General features: G+C 45.5%; 1 protein-coding gene across 1 annotated transcript; it reads left to right on the top strand.

Moving 5' to 3' along the window:
- Window positions 1-12,537, top strand: LOC141121948 (uncharacterized). The gene is made up of 6 exons (XM_073611711.1): window positions 1-84; window positions 8,373-8,495; window positions 8,612-8,709; window positions 8,789-8,995; window positions 9,118-9,256; window positions 10,360-12,537. Exons 2-6 carry the CDS (start codon window positions 8,462-8,464, stop codon window positions 11,436-11,438), a joined length of 1,557 nt encoding a protein of 518 aa, XP_073467812.1. The 5' UTR covers window positions 1-84; window positions 8,373-8,461; the 3' UTR covers window positions 11,439-12,537.
- The last annotated feature ends 5,359 nt before the right edge of the window (window positions 12,538-17,896 follow it).

The raw sequence follows: 17,896 nt of genomic DNA, 5'->3' as shown, positions 1-17,896 counted from the left end.
GTCAGGTACAGACAGGAAGTTCCAGGTGAGAGGTGAGTCGGGGAAAGTAGAGAGAAGACGTTGCTGGAAGTGGCAGTAGAGGAGGTAATAAGATCTTATTTTCTATTTACACCCAGTAACCCCGTCATGTCCGTCCTCTTCCTCCATAGTCACTGTGATGTCTTTTATCTCCAGCAGATGATGATACACACTTATATAGCGTGGAAACCTAGATTAACCCCTTCAGGGTCAGAACATTTCCCCACTTATGGGGCCGGAACATTCTCCTCATTTTGAAGATGTCACCTTTCCCACCAATCACCTTCTCACTAGGGGTGTTGAAAATGATCGCGCATCGATGCATCACGATTCTGCCCTTCCCGATTCAGCATCGATGCGGTATCCAGCGTAATCAATAATGCATGATGTCATTCTGACTCCTCCCCCGCACAGCAGTGTCTGCTACAAGCCACCGATCAGCTGGCTGAGCCTGGCGCCGTTCCCCGTCAATGGGTGATGTAGCCTCAGCATGCTGCTCCCACCCACGCTCTCCCCCTCCTCAGACACTGGACAAGGACCCCTCTCATCTCCCCGATGTGCGGGGCGCAGAGCTCCACGGATATGTGAGACAGATCACTGTAGCTATCATCACATCCATGGGAGTGGCGGAACAATCAGGGTTGCCAAAGTCCCTGGAGATCCTGCACTGTGGGGGGCAATGCAGTGTTTCCAGCCTCCTATTATCCATGTGACATTTTGGGAAAACAGACTGATTTCTCCCATCCGTAGGACAGGAGAATCATTGTGTACATTTAGGGGCCGGTGGCTGCAGCTGAGCGGTGTGTCTCTGACACTCGTCTCACACAGCCCAGCGAAGTTCACTCCCCTCCCAGCAACGGACAGAAGATGAGTGATGCATACAGCTGCCCCTCCTCCTCCTCTAGCCCCCGTTCTCCCCGTGTCTGCCCGGCCTGCGCACTCTCCTATCCTGACGTACAGCTGTGGAGGAGAGAGAGAGGAGAGAGAGGAGAGAGAGGAGAGGGGGGGAGGGGGGGTGTGCGCGGGAGATATGAAGAACAGTCAGCAGCTCCACATTCCAAGCTGTGTGAACTTCCAGCCTCGTCCCTGAATGAGTGAGCATTGCATGTTGCATTACACATTGATCACTGAACTGTCCCTTTCTATCCCTATCCGTCTCCCTCCCCCACTCTGTTCTTCCAAGATCCAGTTAGCACTAAGCCACTTATGCAGCCCATATATTGATCTTTTTTTTTTTATTTTTTGTTTGGTCATTACACTAGAAAAAAAAATATGATCCAATTCCCCCATCTACACATTCCAGGTGGATGGGGGAATCCTCTGACAGTGGACCAGTGGGCGAACAACCAGGGTTGCTGTCCTCGCACCGCTATTGACAGCGCTGGTCTCTGTCTCCATGGCAGCAGCATATTAGTACGCAATGCTGGCTACTTGGTTCATCATGTCTGCAATCTCTGACCATCTCCTGTACCATGTCCTCAGTCTCTGACCATCTCCTGTATCATGTCTGCAGTCTCTGACCATCTCCTGTATCATGTCCGCAGTCTGACCATCTCCTGTATCATGTCCGCAGTCTCTGACCGTCTCCTGTACCATGTCCGCAGTCTCTGACCATCTCCTGTACCATGTCTGCAGTCTCTGACCATCTCCTGTACCATGTCCGCAGTCTCTGACTATCTCTTGTACCATGTCTGCAGTCTCTGACCATCTCCTGTACCATGTCTGCAGTCTCTGACCATCTCCTGTATCATGTCTGCAGTCTCTGACCATCTCCTGTATCATGTCTGCAGTCTCTGACCATCTCTTGTACCATGTCTGCAGTCTCTGACCATCTCCTGTACCATGTCTGCAGTCTCTGACCATCTCTTGTATCATGTCTGCAGTCTCTGACCATCTCTTGTATCATGTCTGCAGTCTCTGACCATCTCTTGTATCATGTCTGCAGTCTCTGACCATCTCCTGTACCATGTTTGCAGTCTCTGACCATCTCCTGTACCATGTCTGCAGTCTCTGACCATCTCCTGTACCATGTCTGCAGTCTCTGATCGTCTCCTGTACCATGTCTGCAGTCTCTGATCGTCTCCTGTACCATGTCCTCAGTCTCTGACCATCTCCTGTACCATGTCCGCAGTCTCTGACCATCTCCTGTACCATGTCCGCAGTCTCTGACCATCTCCTGTACCATGTCTGCAGTCTCTGACCATCTCCTGTACCATGTTCGCAGTCTCAGACCATCTCCTGTATCATGTCTGCAGTCTCTGACCATCTCCTGTATCGTGTCTGCAGTCTCTGACCATCTCCTGTATCGTGTCTGTTGTGTTTTTTTTTTTTTTGTTTTTTTTTTTTTAAGAACAGATAAAAAAAAAAAAGAGTTCTCCTGACTGCTTGAATTTTTTTATTAAGAAAACCGCGTGCAGTAATCTTGATGCATTGTGAGGCATCGCGGAATTGAATCGTTGACCTGATAATCGGAATCGAATCGTTAGGCCAGTGAAGATGCGCACCTCTACTTCTCACCTCATCAGTCTATACTAATGGATTATTTTATTAGTGATTGGGGGGGTTTATTTAGGGGGGAATAGAATATGTATGTCTTTATTTTATAAGATTCAAATAGGAAGAAAGAGGGAAAATATATAATTTGTAGTAAATGTCCTGAAAACTAATGTCTCCATAATAGAGCTGCACAATTAATCGTTAAGAATCTAAATCGCAATCTTTTTCTCTTCCCAATCTTCAAAACAGCAAGTCACGATTCTTTCTAACATATGCAGAGAGTTCTCACAGCTGGGGAAAAAAAAATAAAAAAAAAAAAATCCGGGCAGCCTGCCAAGTTTAATCACAACACTCGAATAAGTAGAAGCAAAGTATCTTTCTCTTAGTCATCTTCCAGGATGGCACACCTGAGATGAGAGGCTCCTCCCTACAGGAAACACAATCAATCGATAGCTGTTTTAGGTCCCCACCCTTCCCCTTGATCCTCAGTTTTTGATTGTGTTTCTCCCTACACAGCGAAACCGTTTGTTTTTTTCCAAATGACCCGAAGCCTGGGGCTGGTGGTCCCCCCCTGGGAGCTGGACCAAATGCCTGGGAAGGCCTACGGCCACATCACCCTGAAAGCGAATGAGGGCGCCGCCTGCCCGATCTCGTCTGATCTCGGAGGCTAAGCAGGGTCGGGCCGGGTTAGTACCTGATGGGCCTCTGGGTCTGGCTGGATATTTATCGTTCCTGGGGGATTCCCCTATTCTTTCCTCAGGGGGGGCAGCAGAAACTGGAAGAGCCCCCCTGAGAGCTGAAGGCCCCTGGTTACAGTGGTGTCCCCAGAACTTCAGGGGCCTTTTTCGTGTCTCCCCCCCTTACCTGTCCAGGCGTCCGTTCAGACAGGGGTGCTGGCCGTCGGTTCTTTCCAGGGCCCCGACTCCTGGGCCCCTGGTAGCTCTCGTGGGCTGCTGGGGAGGGCGCCGCCTGAACGACCCGCGTTCTTACCCAGGAGGGAAGGCTGAGAGTCAGCAGGAGCAGGCGCCCACATCCTCCTTTCGAGGAGGCACCAGTTCACTACGGTGGATGTCTGCCTAAACCACCTCAGAATGGAATGAGGAACGTACGGCATTGCCCCCCCCAGGTGTATATACTGACTGGCAGGACACAGCCTAACCTTGCAGCTCCCTACGAGGACAGCAGTTGGGGGGGCACTTTGGCGGCTATCCTCCTTGTGTGTGGACCATAAGGATGGAAAAGCAAGCCCGGTGGCTGTGGCAAAAGGGGAAGACGACAACGGTGAGTACTTTCCTTTACCTTGGGAATTTAGCTGCAAAATCCCCAATCCCAGCCAGATGGTTTCTGGGCATTTGAGATAATCTCCCCTGGGGTCTGGTAACAAAATAGCCCAGAAGCTTCTGCTAAAAACACCAGCTACAGCTCCCTCTTACATCAGAGATGGTTCAGAGGAGCGAGTGTGCCTAAACCACCTCAGATGGGAAAGAGGTAGGTAAGGCATTTCTTCCCCTTCCCCCTGTATTTACTGAGTGGTGCAGTGCAGGACCTGGGGTCTCCATAACAAAATAGCCCAGAAGCTACTGCTAAAACCACCGACCACAGCTCCCTCTTACAGCAGAGACACTGTGGTTATCACAACAGTAGGTTGCCAGCCTCTCCCTACATGTCCGGTTGTGGTACATTAGTAGGGATGAATAGAGCGAAGGGGGGGACCTGGTAGATAAGCTGCACTTCAGAAACACGCAGCATTGAGGGTCGGTTCACACTGAGGCAGCACGACTTACATCGCGACTGCCTCAAGCGACCCAGGACACAACTCAGTGGCGACTTGCAAAACAACTTCTGTATAGAAGTCAATGCAAGTCGCCCCCAAAGTCATACAGGAACCTTGCGTCACTCCAATTAGAACGGTTCCATTGCACAGAACGGGACGCTACTTGTCAGGTGACTAGGTCGCCTGACAAGTCGTCCCAGTGTGAACTGAGGGTTTGCGTGTGTCTTAATGTTTTTACAGATTGGCTGCACATCAGAAAACCAGACTGTGAGGACTGTTTGTCTACACTGAAGTTCAGATTTGGGTCTCTTCCCATATTTGATATGTTGGTTTAGCTAGCCACACTCGGATACACAACATTATTGTCTATGCTTGTGTCCCTTCTGTCTAAATCCATTGTGCTGTGCCCACAATCTATGATCTTTTTTAATTTGTGATATTAATAATGCATGTATCACCTTTTTTATTTCAGCCCTCTTTTCCGTGGAGGGGCCAGGAGTTCTGGCTGCAGACGTCACATGTCAGAAAGCCTCAGCCCCTTACATTCAGGAATGCTGGAACCATTTCCTAGGGTTGAAGCCCAGTAGGGTTATAGGACACAGGAGGAAGGCGATAAAGAATCACCCTGCTTAGTAAGAACTTGGGAAGTTCTGTTCAGAGGAGTATTATGACCTAAAGATGAAGTATAAAGATGTATACCCGACTGAATAGGTTACGGCTCGGTACATGGCCTTCATCTCACCCTTCTAGCAGAACTAGATGTAGCAGTATAAGTGTTCTACTCCTGCTATGGACTTTATTCTCCTGAAGTAGGCACTCAGGCGTAAGTAAAGCCACAGAGTGGGCATGCCTTAAACCCAGGGATCAAGCCTCGGTTAATCTATTACCCTTAAGTAGACTTCCCTTTAGTCTTTGCTGACGTAAAGATAAAAATGAACAAAAAAGGTTGTCTGTTAGGGGCCCACCTTTTTTTGCAGTTTTAATTCCCTGAACAGGGTAGTGTTAAGACAGGCCCTCTTAGTGATCAATGTAGTGTCCTTGTCTTACAACACAGGTCTCCGATTAATCTTTAGGGGTTTTAAGTAGCACCTACAGGCACAATAGGCCATGGTTGTTAGATGTGTGAGACAGGCAACATTGCTAATCTACAAGTTTAACATGTTTTCTGATTCAATCTTTAAGAGCCCACTCCACCTAGATCCTGCATCCGAAGCGGAGAAGGCAGGGACATCGGTGGAGTAGACCTGCCGACCAGCCGCATGATCCAGCTATAATACCTTCATCAAGAATATGGAGTGGAGGTAAAACTCACTGCAGAACCAAGGTTGGCCAAGAGGGTCTTGCAGTGGTCCCACCCTAAGGTAGGCCTGAGGTACTTGATTATCCTCTCAGGTGTGCCGTCCTGGAAGATGACTAGAGAAAATTGACAGTTACTTACCTGTAACTGTTTTTCTAGGATATCTTCCAGGACGGCAGGCCTACTTCCCGCCCGTTGGAGGAGGGAAAATTGTAGAACACTAGAAGGTGAGTACCTATGAGGAATGATTTCCCTTGTGAACCAGATTCAGGAGTTACTTCTCTACAAACTGAGGATCAAGGGGAAGGGTGGGGACTTAAAACAGCTGTTGATTGATTGTGTTTCCTGTAGGGAGGAGCCTCTCATCTCAGGTGTGCCGTCCTGGAAGATATCCTAGAAAAACAGTTACCGGTAAGTAACTGTCAATTTTTTGTTCTTTTATCAAAGGAAAGAATTCCAGCGTGTAAGGCCCCTTTCACACGATCGGCCCGTTCAGGTCTGCCTGTCAGTTTTGACGGCGGACCTGAACGGGCGCTCCATGTTAGCCTATGGAGCGACGGATGTCAGCGGAGACATGTCCGCTGACATCTGACCCGGTCCGATCCGCAAAAAGCAGACGGATGTCCCTACATCCAGATCCATCGCTATCGGATCAGGTGAGATCTGATGAAAACGGACACGCTGTCCGTTTTCATCCGATCTCTCCATAGGAAGCAGCGGCGCCTGACAAGCCCCTCCCCGCTCAGTGAGCAGAGAGGGACCTGTCATCCGCCAGGTCAGCGGAGATCAACGGAGAGATCTCCCGCCGAGCCGGCGGACCGAGGCAGGCTCCGTGGAGACGGAGTCCGCCCCGTATGAATGAGGCCTAAATGAGGGACGTTTAACCACTTAAAGACCAAACCTTTTCTGACATTTGTTGATTACAAGTAAAAATCATTATTTTCTGCTAGAAAATTACTTGGAACACCCAAACATGATATATCAATTTTTTTTTTAGCAGAGACCCTATAGAATAAAATGGTGGTTGTTGCAATATTTTATGTCAAAAAACAAAAAAGAAGAATTGCGCTAGGTGCGTGATATATGTGAAAAATTATATAAAAGGGGCCGTGAAGGATATCCTGCAGCTGGACACTATAACCCTGATATAGGGCACAAAAAGGTATAGATAAAAAATAAGAGTGCAGAGCCAGATAAATACTAAAAGTGAGTGTGATATGTGTAATGATAATGTATACAGTATATTACCAGTATAACAATAGTGATCAATAATTCAGTGCAAAAATGAAAAGTCAAGTGAAAAAATAGTCCATATGTAATTACTCCATTGGCAATAAACATGCATATAAAAACACAAAAAAAAAAATTGGTGACAAAACAATTCATAAATGAAAATATCCAAAAGAGGTGTACCAGAAAGCCTGCGACCGCCCTTACTCAGGGGGGTCTAAACAGGCTTAGTAGAGCAACAGGAACGCTGCTAGGATCTCACAGACCTCCTAAATAGGTGACCGGTCAGCTTCAATGAAGATCATCCTCAATGGCGCACTTTCAAGGAGACAATCGCTATACACCAATGGACGCGCGCTTCCATGGATCAGGCATGAGCATCCAGTGGATTATCCAAAAAGAGGAGAAAAAAGAGACTCCAATAGTGCAGAGATTCCTTTGAAGATTTATTAAAACTTCCAAAAATACATAGAAAGCATTCCTTGCAAGGACAAATGTAAAAAGCTCTGCTAGTATGTATAAAAACAATTCGCGCATGCGCAGTGCGTATATACGTGACGACCCTATGACCATTTGGTCACAACTGACATCTTCAGGGGTACGTTATTTTTATCCAATATTTTATGTCACACCGTATTTGCGCAGGAGTCTTTCAAACGCAATTTTTTTTTTTTTAAATACACTTTAATGAATTAAAAAAATAAATAAACAGTAAATTTATCCCATATTTTTGTATAATGTGAAAGCTGTTACAGTGAGAGAATCGTGAGCTTTATTCTAAGCAAAAAAATTGTGATTCCCATTTTAGCCAGAATTGTGCAGCTCTACTCCATAATGATCCCAGTCTCAGATATTCATCCTAAAATGTGATCAGTAAAGTCTCCGGAGTACACGGAGATCACAGGAATATGATGTGTCCTGGCAAAGCCTAAAGACAAAGATCAGCTTTTATTTAGGAGATGTGTGACGCACCCGGGAGAAATGACTCTGTGTGTACAGATACCTCACAGAGCGCCACTCACAGCTCCTTCTACCTATGTCCCTCCAATCCAAGTCAGAGAATCCTATGACATCACACTGACCTCACAGCTCCTCCTCTCAATGTCCAGCCAACCAGAATCAGAGAATACTATGACATCATACTGACCTCACAGCTCCTCCCCCAATGTCCCTCCAACCAGAGTCAGCAAACCCTATGATATAACACTGCCCTCACAGCTCCTCCTCGCAATGTCCCTCCACCCAGAGTCAGAGAATCCTATGACATCACACTGACCTCACGGCTCCTCCTCCCAATATCCCTCTCACAAACAAAGCAAGATTGTTGGTCCCAGAATTCCTTGCAACAAGTTTTTAACCTACAGAGTGGGGGGGCCCTGTCTGGGTAAATTATATCCCAGTGGGGTTTTGATTAAAATGGAGACCTGGTTGGTGAGGTGAGGAGGATTCTGGGAATGTCAATTGATTTTTCTAAATGTGTTCAAATCTAGAGTTTTCCTCCTGTGAATTCTGGAGATCCTATGATAATCACATTGCCTCCACCTCCCTCCCTGATAGAATAGAGAAATAAGAAGAAGATTCTAGAAGTCACCAGAGAGATCATCAAGCTGCTGACAGGAGACGCGAATGGTGTTGGGAAGGACATCATGATGGACAATCAGCCGCCCCTCACATCACCGGGTAAGAGGAGACTTTATTGTAAAGGAGAGAGCAGTACGGAGGCTCCACCTAGATCCCCCATCATCTGATAAACACATAGAAACAATGTATTCAGTCAGTGTGTGTGTTTCCTACAGATGGATCCAGTAATGGGAACCCACCAGAGAGATGTCCCCGTCCTCTGTATTCCCGGGATTCCACACAGGAAGGTCACACCATCCCTCACCATCATCAGGTAGATGATTGACAATTATTGGTAGTTCTGATTTATACACAGCATGTTTGTTACTGTTAATGTTTTATTATATATTCAGAGTGGAAACCTCGGGGATGATAATATTGATGTTAAAGAAGAGTATAAAGAGGAGGATGAGGAGTATGGAGTGATGGAGGAGTTATTAGAAGGACATAAGGATATGATGGAGCCACCTAATACCAGGAACCCACCAGAGAGATGTCCCCGTCCTCTGTATTCCCGGGATTCCACACAGGAAGATCACACCATCCCTCACTGTTACAAGGTTGGTGGGACGGAGCTTAAAAAACAGACTTATAGAGACAATTTGTGGATTTTTTTATGTGATGTCACAATAATAAATCTTATATCTTACAGATGATATTCTCTCTCATTTTCTTGATTTAGAGTGGAGATCCAATCGATATAGAATTTGAGGTTAAAGCAGAAGAAGAAGAGAGGTATGTGAGAGATGATCAGCAGTCTATGGAGGAGGATGGAATAACGGGGACATTTATAGAGGACACTCCTACAGAGATCAGTACAGGTGGGACATTAACATTAAATACATTCCTCCACCCATACTGCTCACTGATTGGTCCAGAGTAGGGTGGGGACTGGGTAATATCAGCCTGTAATCCCCTGGTCACTTTCCTGAGCTGTGTTCCCCGTCCTGTATTCCTGTATTTCTCTCGGATAATCTTCCTTCACTGTGCTTCAGACACAATTTATGTATCTAGACTGGATTTAAGGAGATTCTGGGGTTCAGCTGGCAGCAAAATGTTCATTTTCACCATAGACGTTACTAGATCTAGGCACCTGGGGTATGTGTTTTGGGTCTTTTGCCCCATACCCGGGTATTGCAAGATGTCTGACAGAATAATTCTCCCAGGGTAACTTGTTTGTTGCCTGATGGCTGTGCCGGGTGGAGGGATATGTCTGTATAGTCTCAGACCCAAGTCACTGAGTGCAGTCTCAGGAGATAGGAGGCAGCGGTGTGGGACCTCTGCAACTTGTTTTTCTGCTCTCTCCCCTCTACCCACTGCTATATATAAACAATATGAATTCTCTTTTGTTACACCCATTTTCTCCCAGCTGGGCATTTTATATCTGATGATTTGATTGGAGCACAGACTTTTACATGTTCATAATAATGTGATAACATCCTCAGACTTTGGACCCTTAAACAGAAAGTGATAATGAGGGAGGAGTCAATAACCCAATGATGGTGGTCTTCAGGATCAGTCCAGTCTTCATCTTGGTTGTTCTCCCCCATCCTCACTCTCTGACCTCTGGTGGGGCTCAGCCCCGCTGTTATTCATGACTAAATCATGGACTAAATAAGGAAGTGCAGGACTTCTTGTGTTGGGAAGATGGCAATGAGTGATAGAGGGGGTGGGGGCACTCGTCCTATAATCCGTTCATCACTGTCACTCCTATAAAAGACAGTTCTCGTTGTTTCCTCACTCTCTGACTAAGATCCATGAATAAAGAAATGATCTGGTAGGAGATCAGAGGACCCATTTACTAGTTACCTTGAGGGGGAATTATAAGATCCTCAGAGACAAAGCTGCCTCATGTGGGCGGAGTCCTGGTTTAGGGGAACCAATTTGCTCATGTCTAGTAATAATCTTTTTATCTCTATTTTAGTAGATGGACGGGAGATGAGGAAAACCTCAGAGGATTGTCTCACTTTGTCTCCAGACTGTAAAGTAGAAGATGAGGACATCACACAGTATAGTCCAGGAGAAAACCCGACTACCTCAAATGTCCATCCGGCACCACACAGTGTAGATGGACCATCGTATTCCTCTTATCCTGAGGAACCTCAGACTGTGAGGGACGGTGCCGTCCTTCCAACAGAGAAGAGCTTTTCCTGTACTGAGTGCGGGAAGTGTTTCCGTTTTAAATGCAATCTTATTAGGCATAAAAGATTTCACACAGGTGAGAAGCCATATTCCTGTCCTGAGTGCGGGAAATGTTTCCATACTAAATCACATCTTAATGTGCATAAAAGATCTCACACAGGGGAGAAACCGTATTCCTGTCCTGAGTGCGGGAAATGTTTTTCAGTGAAGTCTGATCTTTACAAACATCAGAGATCTCACACGGGGGAGAAGCCATATTTCTGTCCTAAATGCGGGAAATGTTTTTCCGACAAGTCCAGTCTTTACAGACATCAGAGATCTCACACGGGGGAGAAGCCATTTTACTGTCCTGAGTGCGGGAAATGTTTTTCCGACAAGTCCAGTCTTTACAGACATCAGAGATCTCACACGGGGGAGAAACCGCATTCCTGTCCTGAGTGCGGGAAATGTTTCCATACTAAATCACATCTTAATGTGCATAAAAGATCTCACACAGGGGAGAAACCGTATTCCTGTCCTGAGTGCGGGAAATGTTTTTCAGTGAAGTCTGATCTTTACAAACATCAGAGATCTCACACGGGGGAGAAGCCATATTTCTGTCCTGAGTGCGGGAAATGTTTTTCCGACAAGTCCAGTCTTTACAGACATCAGAGATCTCACACGGGGGAGAAACCGCATTCCTGTCCTGAGTGCGGGAAATGTTTTTCCGTAAAGTCCAAACTTTACACACATCAGAGATCCCACACCGGGGAGAAGCCATATTCTTGTACTGAGTGTGGGAAATGTTTTTCACAGAAGGCCAATCTTTCCAAACATCAGAGATCTCACACGGGGGAGAAGCCACTTTCCTGTCCTGAGTGAGGGAATTGTTCCTCACTGAAGTCCTGTCTTCCTGTACATCAGAGATCCCACACAACCCTTGAGGTGTATTAGTGCCTTGAGTGCGGGAAATGTCTTCTATATGAATGTTGCTGGACATCACAGCTCTCATGTGGGGAAGAAGCACACCCTGATATACACCTCAGATATACTCCATGGCTGATCTTCATCATGTAAGATACAGTTCCAGAGGTGTGGACATTTTTTGAAAAAACGACTTGTCTGAGGGACTAAATCGGGGTCCCAATCTCCTTGTCCCTTATGACAATCTCCTCGTCTCTTATGACAATCTCCTTGTCTCTTATGACAATCTCCTTGTTCCTCATCTTCCAGAGAGCTCATCAGCGGTGTGGGAGTTCATTGAAAACTACAAGCCGACATCGGCAAAGGACAGAACTCTGAATGAATGGCACGGCCGTGCTCTTTTCATAAAGTGACAGCCGGTACGGGGAACTTCTCCCCGCACTGCTGTCACACAGAGGACTCGGATCGCTGAGCCTCTGCAGGAACAGGGACATGTAACATCTTCCCGAAGGTGAACGTTTCCTTTAACCTTTTCACTGCCAGAGCTGGCTTTGCAGGTCCGCCCCCCCCCCCCCCCACATGTTTAACCCCTTCAATAATGGACACTTTCACCCCCTTCCTGCCCAGGACAATTTTCATCTTTCAGCACTCTCACACTTTGAATGACAATTGTGCGGTCATGTGACACTGTACCCAAATTACATTTTTATATTTTTTCCTCATAAATAGAGCTTTCTTTTGGTGGTATTTGATCACTGCTGAGGTTTTTTTTATGTGCTACAAATAAAAAAAGACAGAAAATTTAGAAAAAAAAAAGTTTTTCTCTTTGTTTCTGTTATAACATTTTGTAAATACATAAGTTTTCTCCTTCACTGATGAGGAGGTACTGACAAGCATCCCTGATGGGCACTGATTGGCATCACTGGCACACACTTTTGGTCATCATTGGTGATCATCACTGATGGACCTGTACTGATAATCAATACTAAATATCAGTGCAGATCCCCCCTGTCAGGTGAGCCACTGATCGTCTCTCCTCTACTCGCACCTTGTCAGCATGAATAAAGGAAAGCCGATAACCGGCACTTCCTGGTTACCATGTGATCAGCTTTGATTGGACACAGCTGATCACATGGTAAAGAGCCTCCGTCATAGACTCTTTACCGAGATTGGAGATGTGGTGTGTCAGAGGGACTCACTGCACCACCGATCGCCGTGCGCCTGAGCGGCTTATTCTAGATGTCGTGATATCCAGTCAGGATAATGGAACTCCTGCCTGGCTGTCATTCTGCTATAGGCCGGGGGGGAAGGAGTTAAAAAATCATTTTAGGCCTGAGGATTATATAAAACCCCCAAAACATGATATATTTTCTGAAAGCAGACACCCTAGAGAATAAAATAGTGGTTGTTCCAATTTTTTATGTCACACAATATTATCGCAAAAGTCTAGGAAATGCAAAATTTCAGCAAAAAACACACCAAACTAAATTTTTTTTTTAGGGGCCACAAAAACACAATAAATTACCCAATTTTTTTGGTAAAATATAAAAGCAGAGGTTGCACCGAGTAAATAGATACCCAACATGTCCAACCTTATGTTGCTACTAGTAACTAACATCCCCCATGTCACCCCGTTCCCAGACCAGACCTCCATCTATCCCTTCTGAGACAATGAACAGTCATTTGTGTTGTTTTTGTTTATTGGGTGATATAACTTGGTTGGGGGAAAGGAAATATGAGATGCCCATAGAACAAATGCTTTGCCATCATATTTATGAATTAGAACGAAAGGTTGAGCTGTGAATGAATGAATGAATATCTTATATAGCGCTACATATGGGAACTAAATCGCCTCAAGGCGCTTTTGCCGCCAGTGTCCTTCTGGGTCTTCAGAAGAGATGGGTCTTGACCTTCTTCCTGAAGGCCAGATGGTTTTCTTCCGAGCTGATGTCCGCGGGTAGAGCTTTCTATAGCCATGGTCCTTGGACTACACCTGCTTCCCCTGCATAACACCATGCAGACTATTTCTCCTCCTCTGCGTATCTTTTGCAGACTGTTGCTCCCAGGACTTCTACCCTTCTGCACAAACTTCCGCTGTTGATTATTATTCTTCCTGTCACATCATCCTCTGTTGACAAGAGGCCACTCTGAACAGTCTCAGTTGCTGGCTAGAATTGGTTGTGCTGGTACTAGGCCAGAGGTCTGCAGTACCTCTCCCCGGTGGCCTAGTAATTTAGTAGCCTGTGCTGATTAATGGACTACTGTTCCCAGCTAGTCCAGCCTGCAAATCCTGTCCCCACAGTCTCTTCTCTGGCCTCGCACCCAGCTCCCCTGGCATGCCTCATCCAGAACTCCAGTGTGGTCCACTCACCGACCTTCTTCTGCCCCGAGTCCATGATGGAGAACTTTAACTGGACATACGTTCCGGCAGCTTCTCCAACCCCTCTGTCCCAGAACACTTCATCCATGAACGTGTAAGGATGAAGCTCCTTCATTCATGACCGTGTAAGGATGAAGCTCCTTCATCTATGACCGTGTAAGGATGAGGCTCCTTCATCTATGACCTGGAAGCAGGGGAGGCGCCTCAGAACTGAAGCACAGGTGGTCACTCCCACTGCTGCACTAACCACTCCCTGCCCCCCAGATCAAAACAAGCAGGCCTAGCCTGAAGCATAGGTCTGCCTAAATTTACCTGCCTGACAGTTTCCCTTACAAAAAATCCTCACTCTAGCACCTACCTATGGTAGAAGGTGCTACACTTAAATTTGTGTGCTCCTGTGAAATGGTGATGAACTTCAGTACCCTATATTTTCTATAGGTGACGCTTTAAAAGCCCCCTATAGGTCATCTGTTTAGTGTTATGGAGGAGGTCTGGTGATAGAATTATTGCTCTTGTTCTGGTCTGCACGGTGATATACAACGTGTATCACAATCAACGTTTTTAGACGTAGGCGCCTGTGAAATGGTGACAGACTTCAGTACTCTATATTTTCTATAGGTGATGCTTTAAAAGCCCCCTATAGGTCATCAGTTTAGTGTTACGCAGGAGGTCTGGTGATTATTTCTGGAGAATTATTTCTCTCATTCCGGCCTGTGTGGCGATATGTAACAGGTGTATCGCAATCAACGTTTTTAGGTGGAGGCGCTCCAATGTGTGAGTTTATGTTTATACTTGTGGGGGTGGGGCCTCAGATTTTTTGGGGGCAGGGAAGGGTTATGTGCCTGGGTTTAAATTTATAAATTTATATTTGTACAATTAAAAAAATATGTTTTTTTATCACATAGAGCAGCCTTTTTCAACCAGGGTGCCTTGGCAAAATGCAGATCAATTGCCCCAAAATTGTATACAATCCGGAGGGTGGATGAAGCCTTTTAGTTACACAAAGCCTCAGGTTTTCATTGTACACCATTACAACCTTCTAGCTGCCAACCTCCTAACAACCAATGACATCATGAGCTGATAAGGAGGATGTCAGTTGTCTGAATATCATCCTTGTGTGACCCTCCCCCGCCTCTCTCCATCAGTTTTTTGGGTCTCATTAGCTGAGTGATGGAGAAAAACTGAGGGAGAAGAGAAACATTGGAATACTAGTCAGTACCAGTTTGCAAAAGTGTATTTGCTCTGGAAGAATAAATCACTTATAACGTTGGGTGTTCTATGTGTGTGGATGTTGTTTCATTATGTAGAACTATTAGAATAGTTTTTACATTTTAGATTGGAGCACCTCAAGACTGTCCATAATTTTGGAGGGCACCTCAAGACTGTCCATAATTTTGGAGGGCGCCACAAGACTGTCAATATTTTTGGACGGTGCCTTGACTGAAAAAAGATTGAACACTGACATAGAGGACAAAATGTCCCCTACGTGATGATTTTTTGGTGACAGGTTCTCTTTAATGAGACATCCAGGGTATAAAAGACCCCCAATGTCTCCCCTGTGCTCCACTGAATGTAATGTATTACAGACCACACTGCATTATATTCTTTCCCAGTGTTTCATCAGATTAGGCGACCCGTCAGAATGTGTAACGGACGTGACGTTCCATCCCCGCCATCTTGCTACACCCAGCACTCGCCCACAGTAAGGATACACTGAGAAGGGGGAAGCGGACATCTTGTTACACCCACCGGAGTTTTGAATTTTAAACTTTTTTTTAACAGTAAACTGAACTTATATAGTGAAATACAGTACTTAGAACTCCATCTGACTGGTTAGATGTTGAATTTTAAAAGCAGCAGCAAGCCCGGTGATCTTACAGGTTTGCTAATCTGATAGAAGTTCGCTGATTTTATAATTCAACATCTAAACATTTACACAGAGTTCTAAGTACTGTATTTCACAATATAAACTGAGTTTACTGTTAAAAAAAAAATTAAAATGCAAAACCTCGGTGGGTGTAACAAGATGGCCACTTGCCCCCTTCTCAGTGTATCCTTACTATGGAGGAGTGCGGGGTGTAGCAAGATGGCAGCGACGCAACATCACTTCCGTTACACATTCTGAAGGGTCCCCTAATCTGACGGAACACTGGCCTTGATGGCCAGGAAACTGTCAACGAGCACCTGGAAGTGACCTCATACATGTCACTTCCTGGTCATGAAGAAGAAGGGGAGGAGAGCGGATGTGTGTTCTCTCTCCTCCCTCCCCTCTACCCATCATCACCCGCTATGCTGGTCCCGGGTCCACAGATGGGTAAGAGGAGCCTGGGATACATAGCGGGTGTGTGTTGGGGGTGCACTTCACCGGGGGTGGAAACATTCGCTCAGCCACCTGAATGCTTCCATCCAACAAGTAAACCTGCTCCTTGCTCGCCCACAGCAGGACTAAATGTTAAAAAAAAAAAAAAAAAAAAAACCTACCTATCCGGCCCTCAGAACTGCATGTCCCGGGTGTCAGGCGATAGGAATTGTACATCCCTGAGTTCATAAGGAGATCAGAGATCACCAAAGACATGGATGAAGTGTTGTACCGTGTTGGCCATTGATTGCAGTAGAAAAATAAAAATGGAGTCATTACCTTTCATTGGCTGAGTACATTTTGTGATGTAAAATTTCACAAACACTTAGAGGTCTATTAAAAAATGAGTTAAATGAATGTGAGCGGCATTCACCCGGCTGTGATGAATATTGGATGTATTTTATTTCATACACTGATTTCCTTGGCTCCATCTAGTGGTCATAATTCAGTATTGTGATATTTTTACTAATGGAGGTATGTCAGGAAAAATATCCCATTATGGTCACTAGAGGGAGCTGATCATCATAGGAAATCACTTTGTTACATTATGGCCAGAATATGTAATGACTGGATGAGTGATTGTCACATTCATCCCATGAATGTTCTATAAGTAGACCCCTTAGTTTCTTTCATCAGACATGTCTTCCTACAGATAACTGAGATCATACTCATACACTTATAATTGCAAAAATATCACACAGACCCCCGAGGTATATATACAAGGCATATCTCACCCCATGCCTTGTGTCAATGCAGTCTTGATTAAGAGAGAAGTTTTTTGTGGATATGAAGATATATGGGGCTCGTCCATCAGTGGTTATTTGTGTCCACATGGATGAATTGTATCCGTATTACATATCTGAGAGATGATCATTTCATAGGGCAGAAGACAGATAGCCCATATCTTCAGTAAGACATTATTTACTGGCATACTTTATCTTTTACTGTTCATCTCATTTTTATATGAGGGCAATAGATGGGAGGAGAGACAGATATACCCCCATCTCTTGATACCAGTTGGTGTTGGTGAGTAGACCTTGAATTTACATCTCCTCTATACAGCCTGGAGCCTTATATTGAATGTAGGAGGAGATTATAACCCTCATACATGGATTGAAAACTGGCTACAAGGGCGAGTTCAGAGGGTGGTGATAAATGGGGAGTACTCGGAATGGTCAGGGGTGGGTAGTGGGGTTCCCCAGGGTTCTGTCCTGGGACCAATCCTATTTAATTTGTTCATAAACGACCTGGAGGATGGGATAAACAGTTCAATCTCTGTATTTGCAGACGATACTAAGCTAAGCAGGGCAATAACTTCTCCGCAGGATGTGGAAACCTTGCAAAAACATCTGAACAAATGAATGGGGTGGGCAACTACATGGAAAATGAGGTTCAATGTAGAAAAATGTAAAATAATGCATTTGGGTGGCAAAAATATGAATGTAATCTATACACTGGGGGAATCTAGGATGGAAAAGGACCTGGGGGTCCTAGTAGATGATAGGCTCAGCATGGGCATGCAATGCCAAGCTGCTGCTAACAAAGCAAACAGAATATTGGCATTAAAAATGGATCAACTCCAGAGATAAAACAATAATTCTCCCGCTCTACAAGACTCTGGTCCGGCCGCACCTGGAGTATGCTGTCCAGTTCTGGGCACCAGTCCTCAGGAGGGAT

This window comes from Aquarana catesbeiana, unplaced genomic scaffold, assembly GCF_042186555.1.
Source record: "Aquarana catesbeiana isolate 2022-GZ unplaced genomic scaffold, ASM4218655v1 unanchor235, whole genome shotgun sequence".
Classification (NCBI taxonomy): Eukaryota; Metazoa; Chordata; class Amphibia; order Anura; family Ranidae; genus Aquarana; species Aquarana catesbeiana.
Note: the sequence above shows the minus strand (reverse complement) of the source record. Positions and strands in the feature narration are given on the sequence as shown.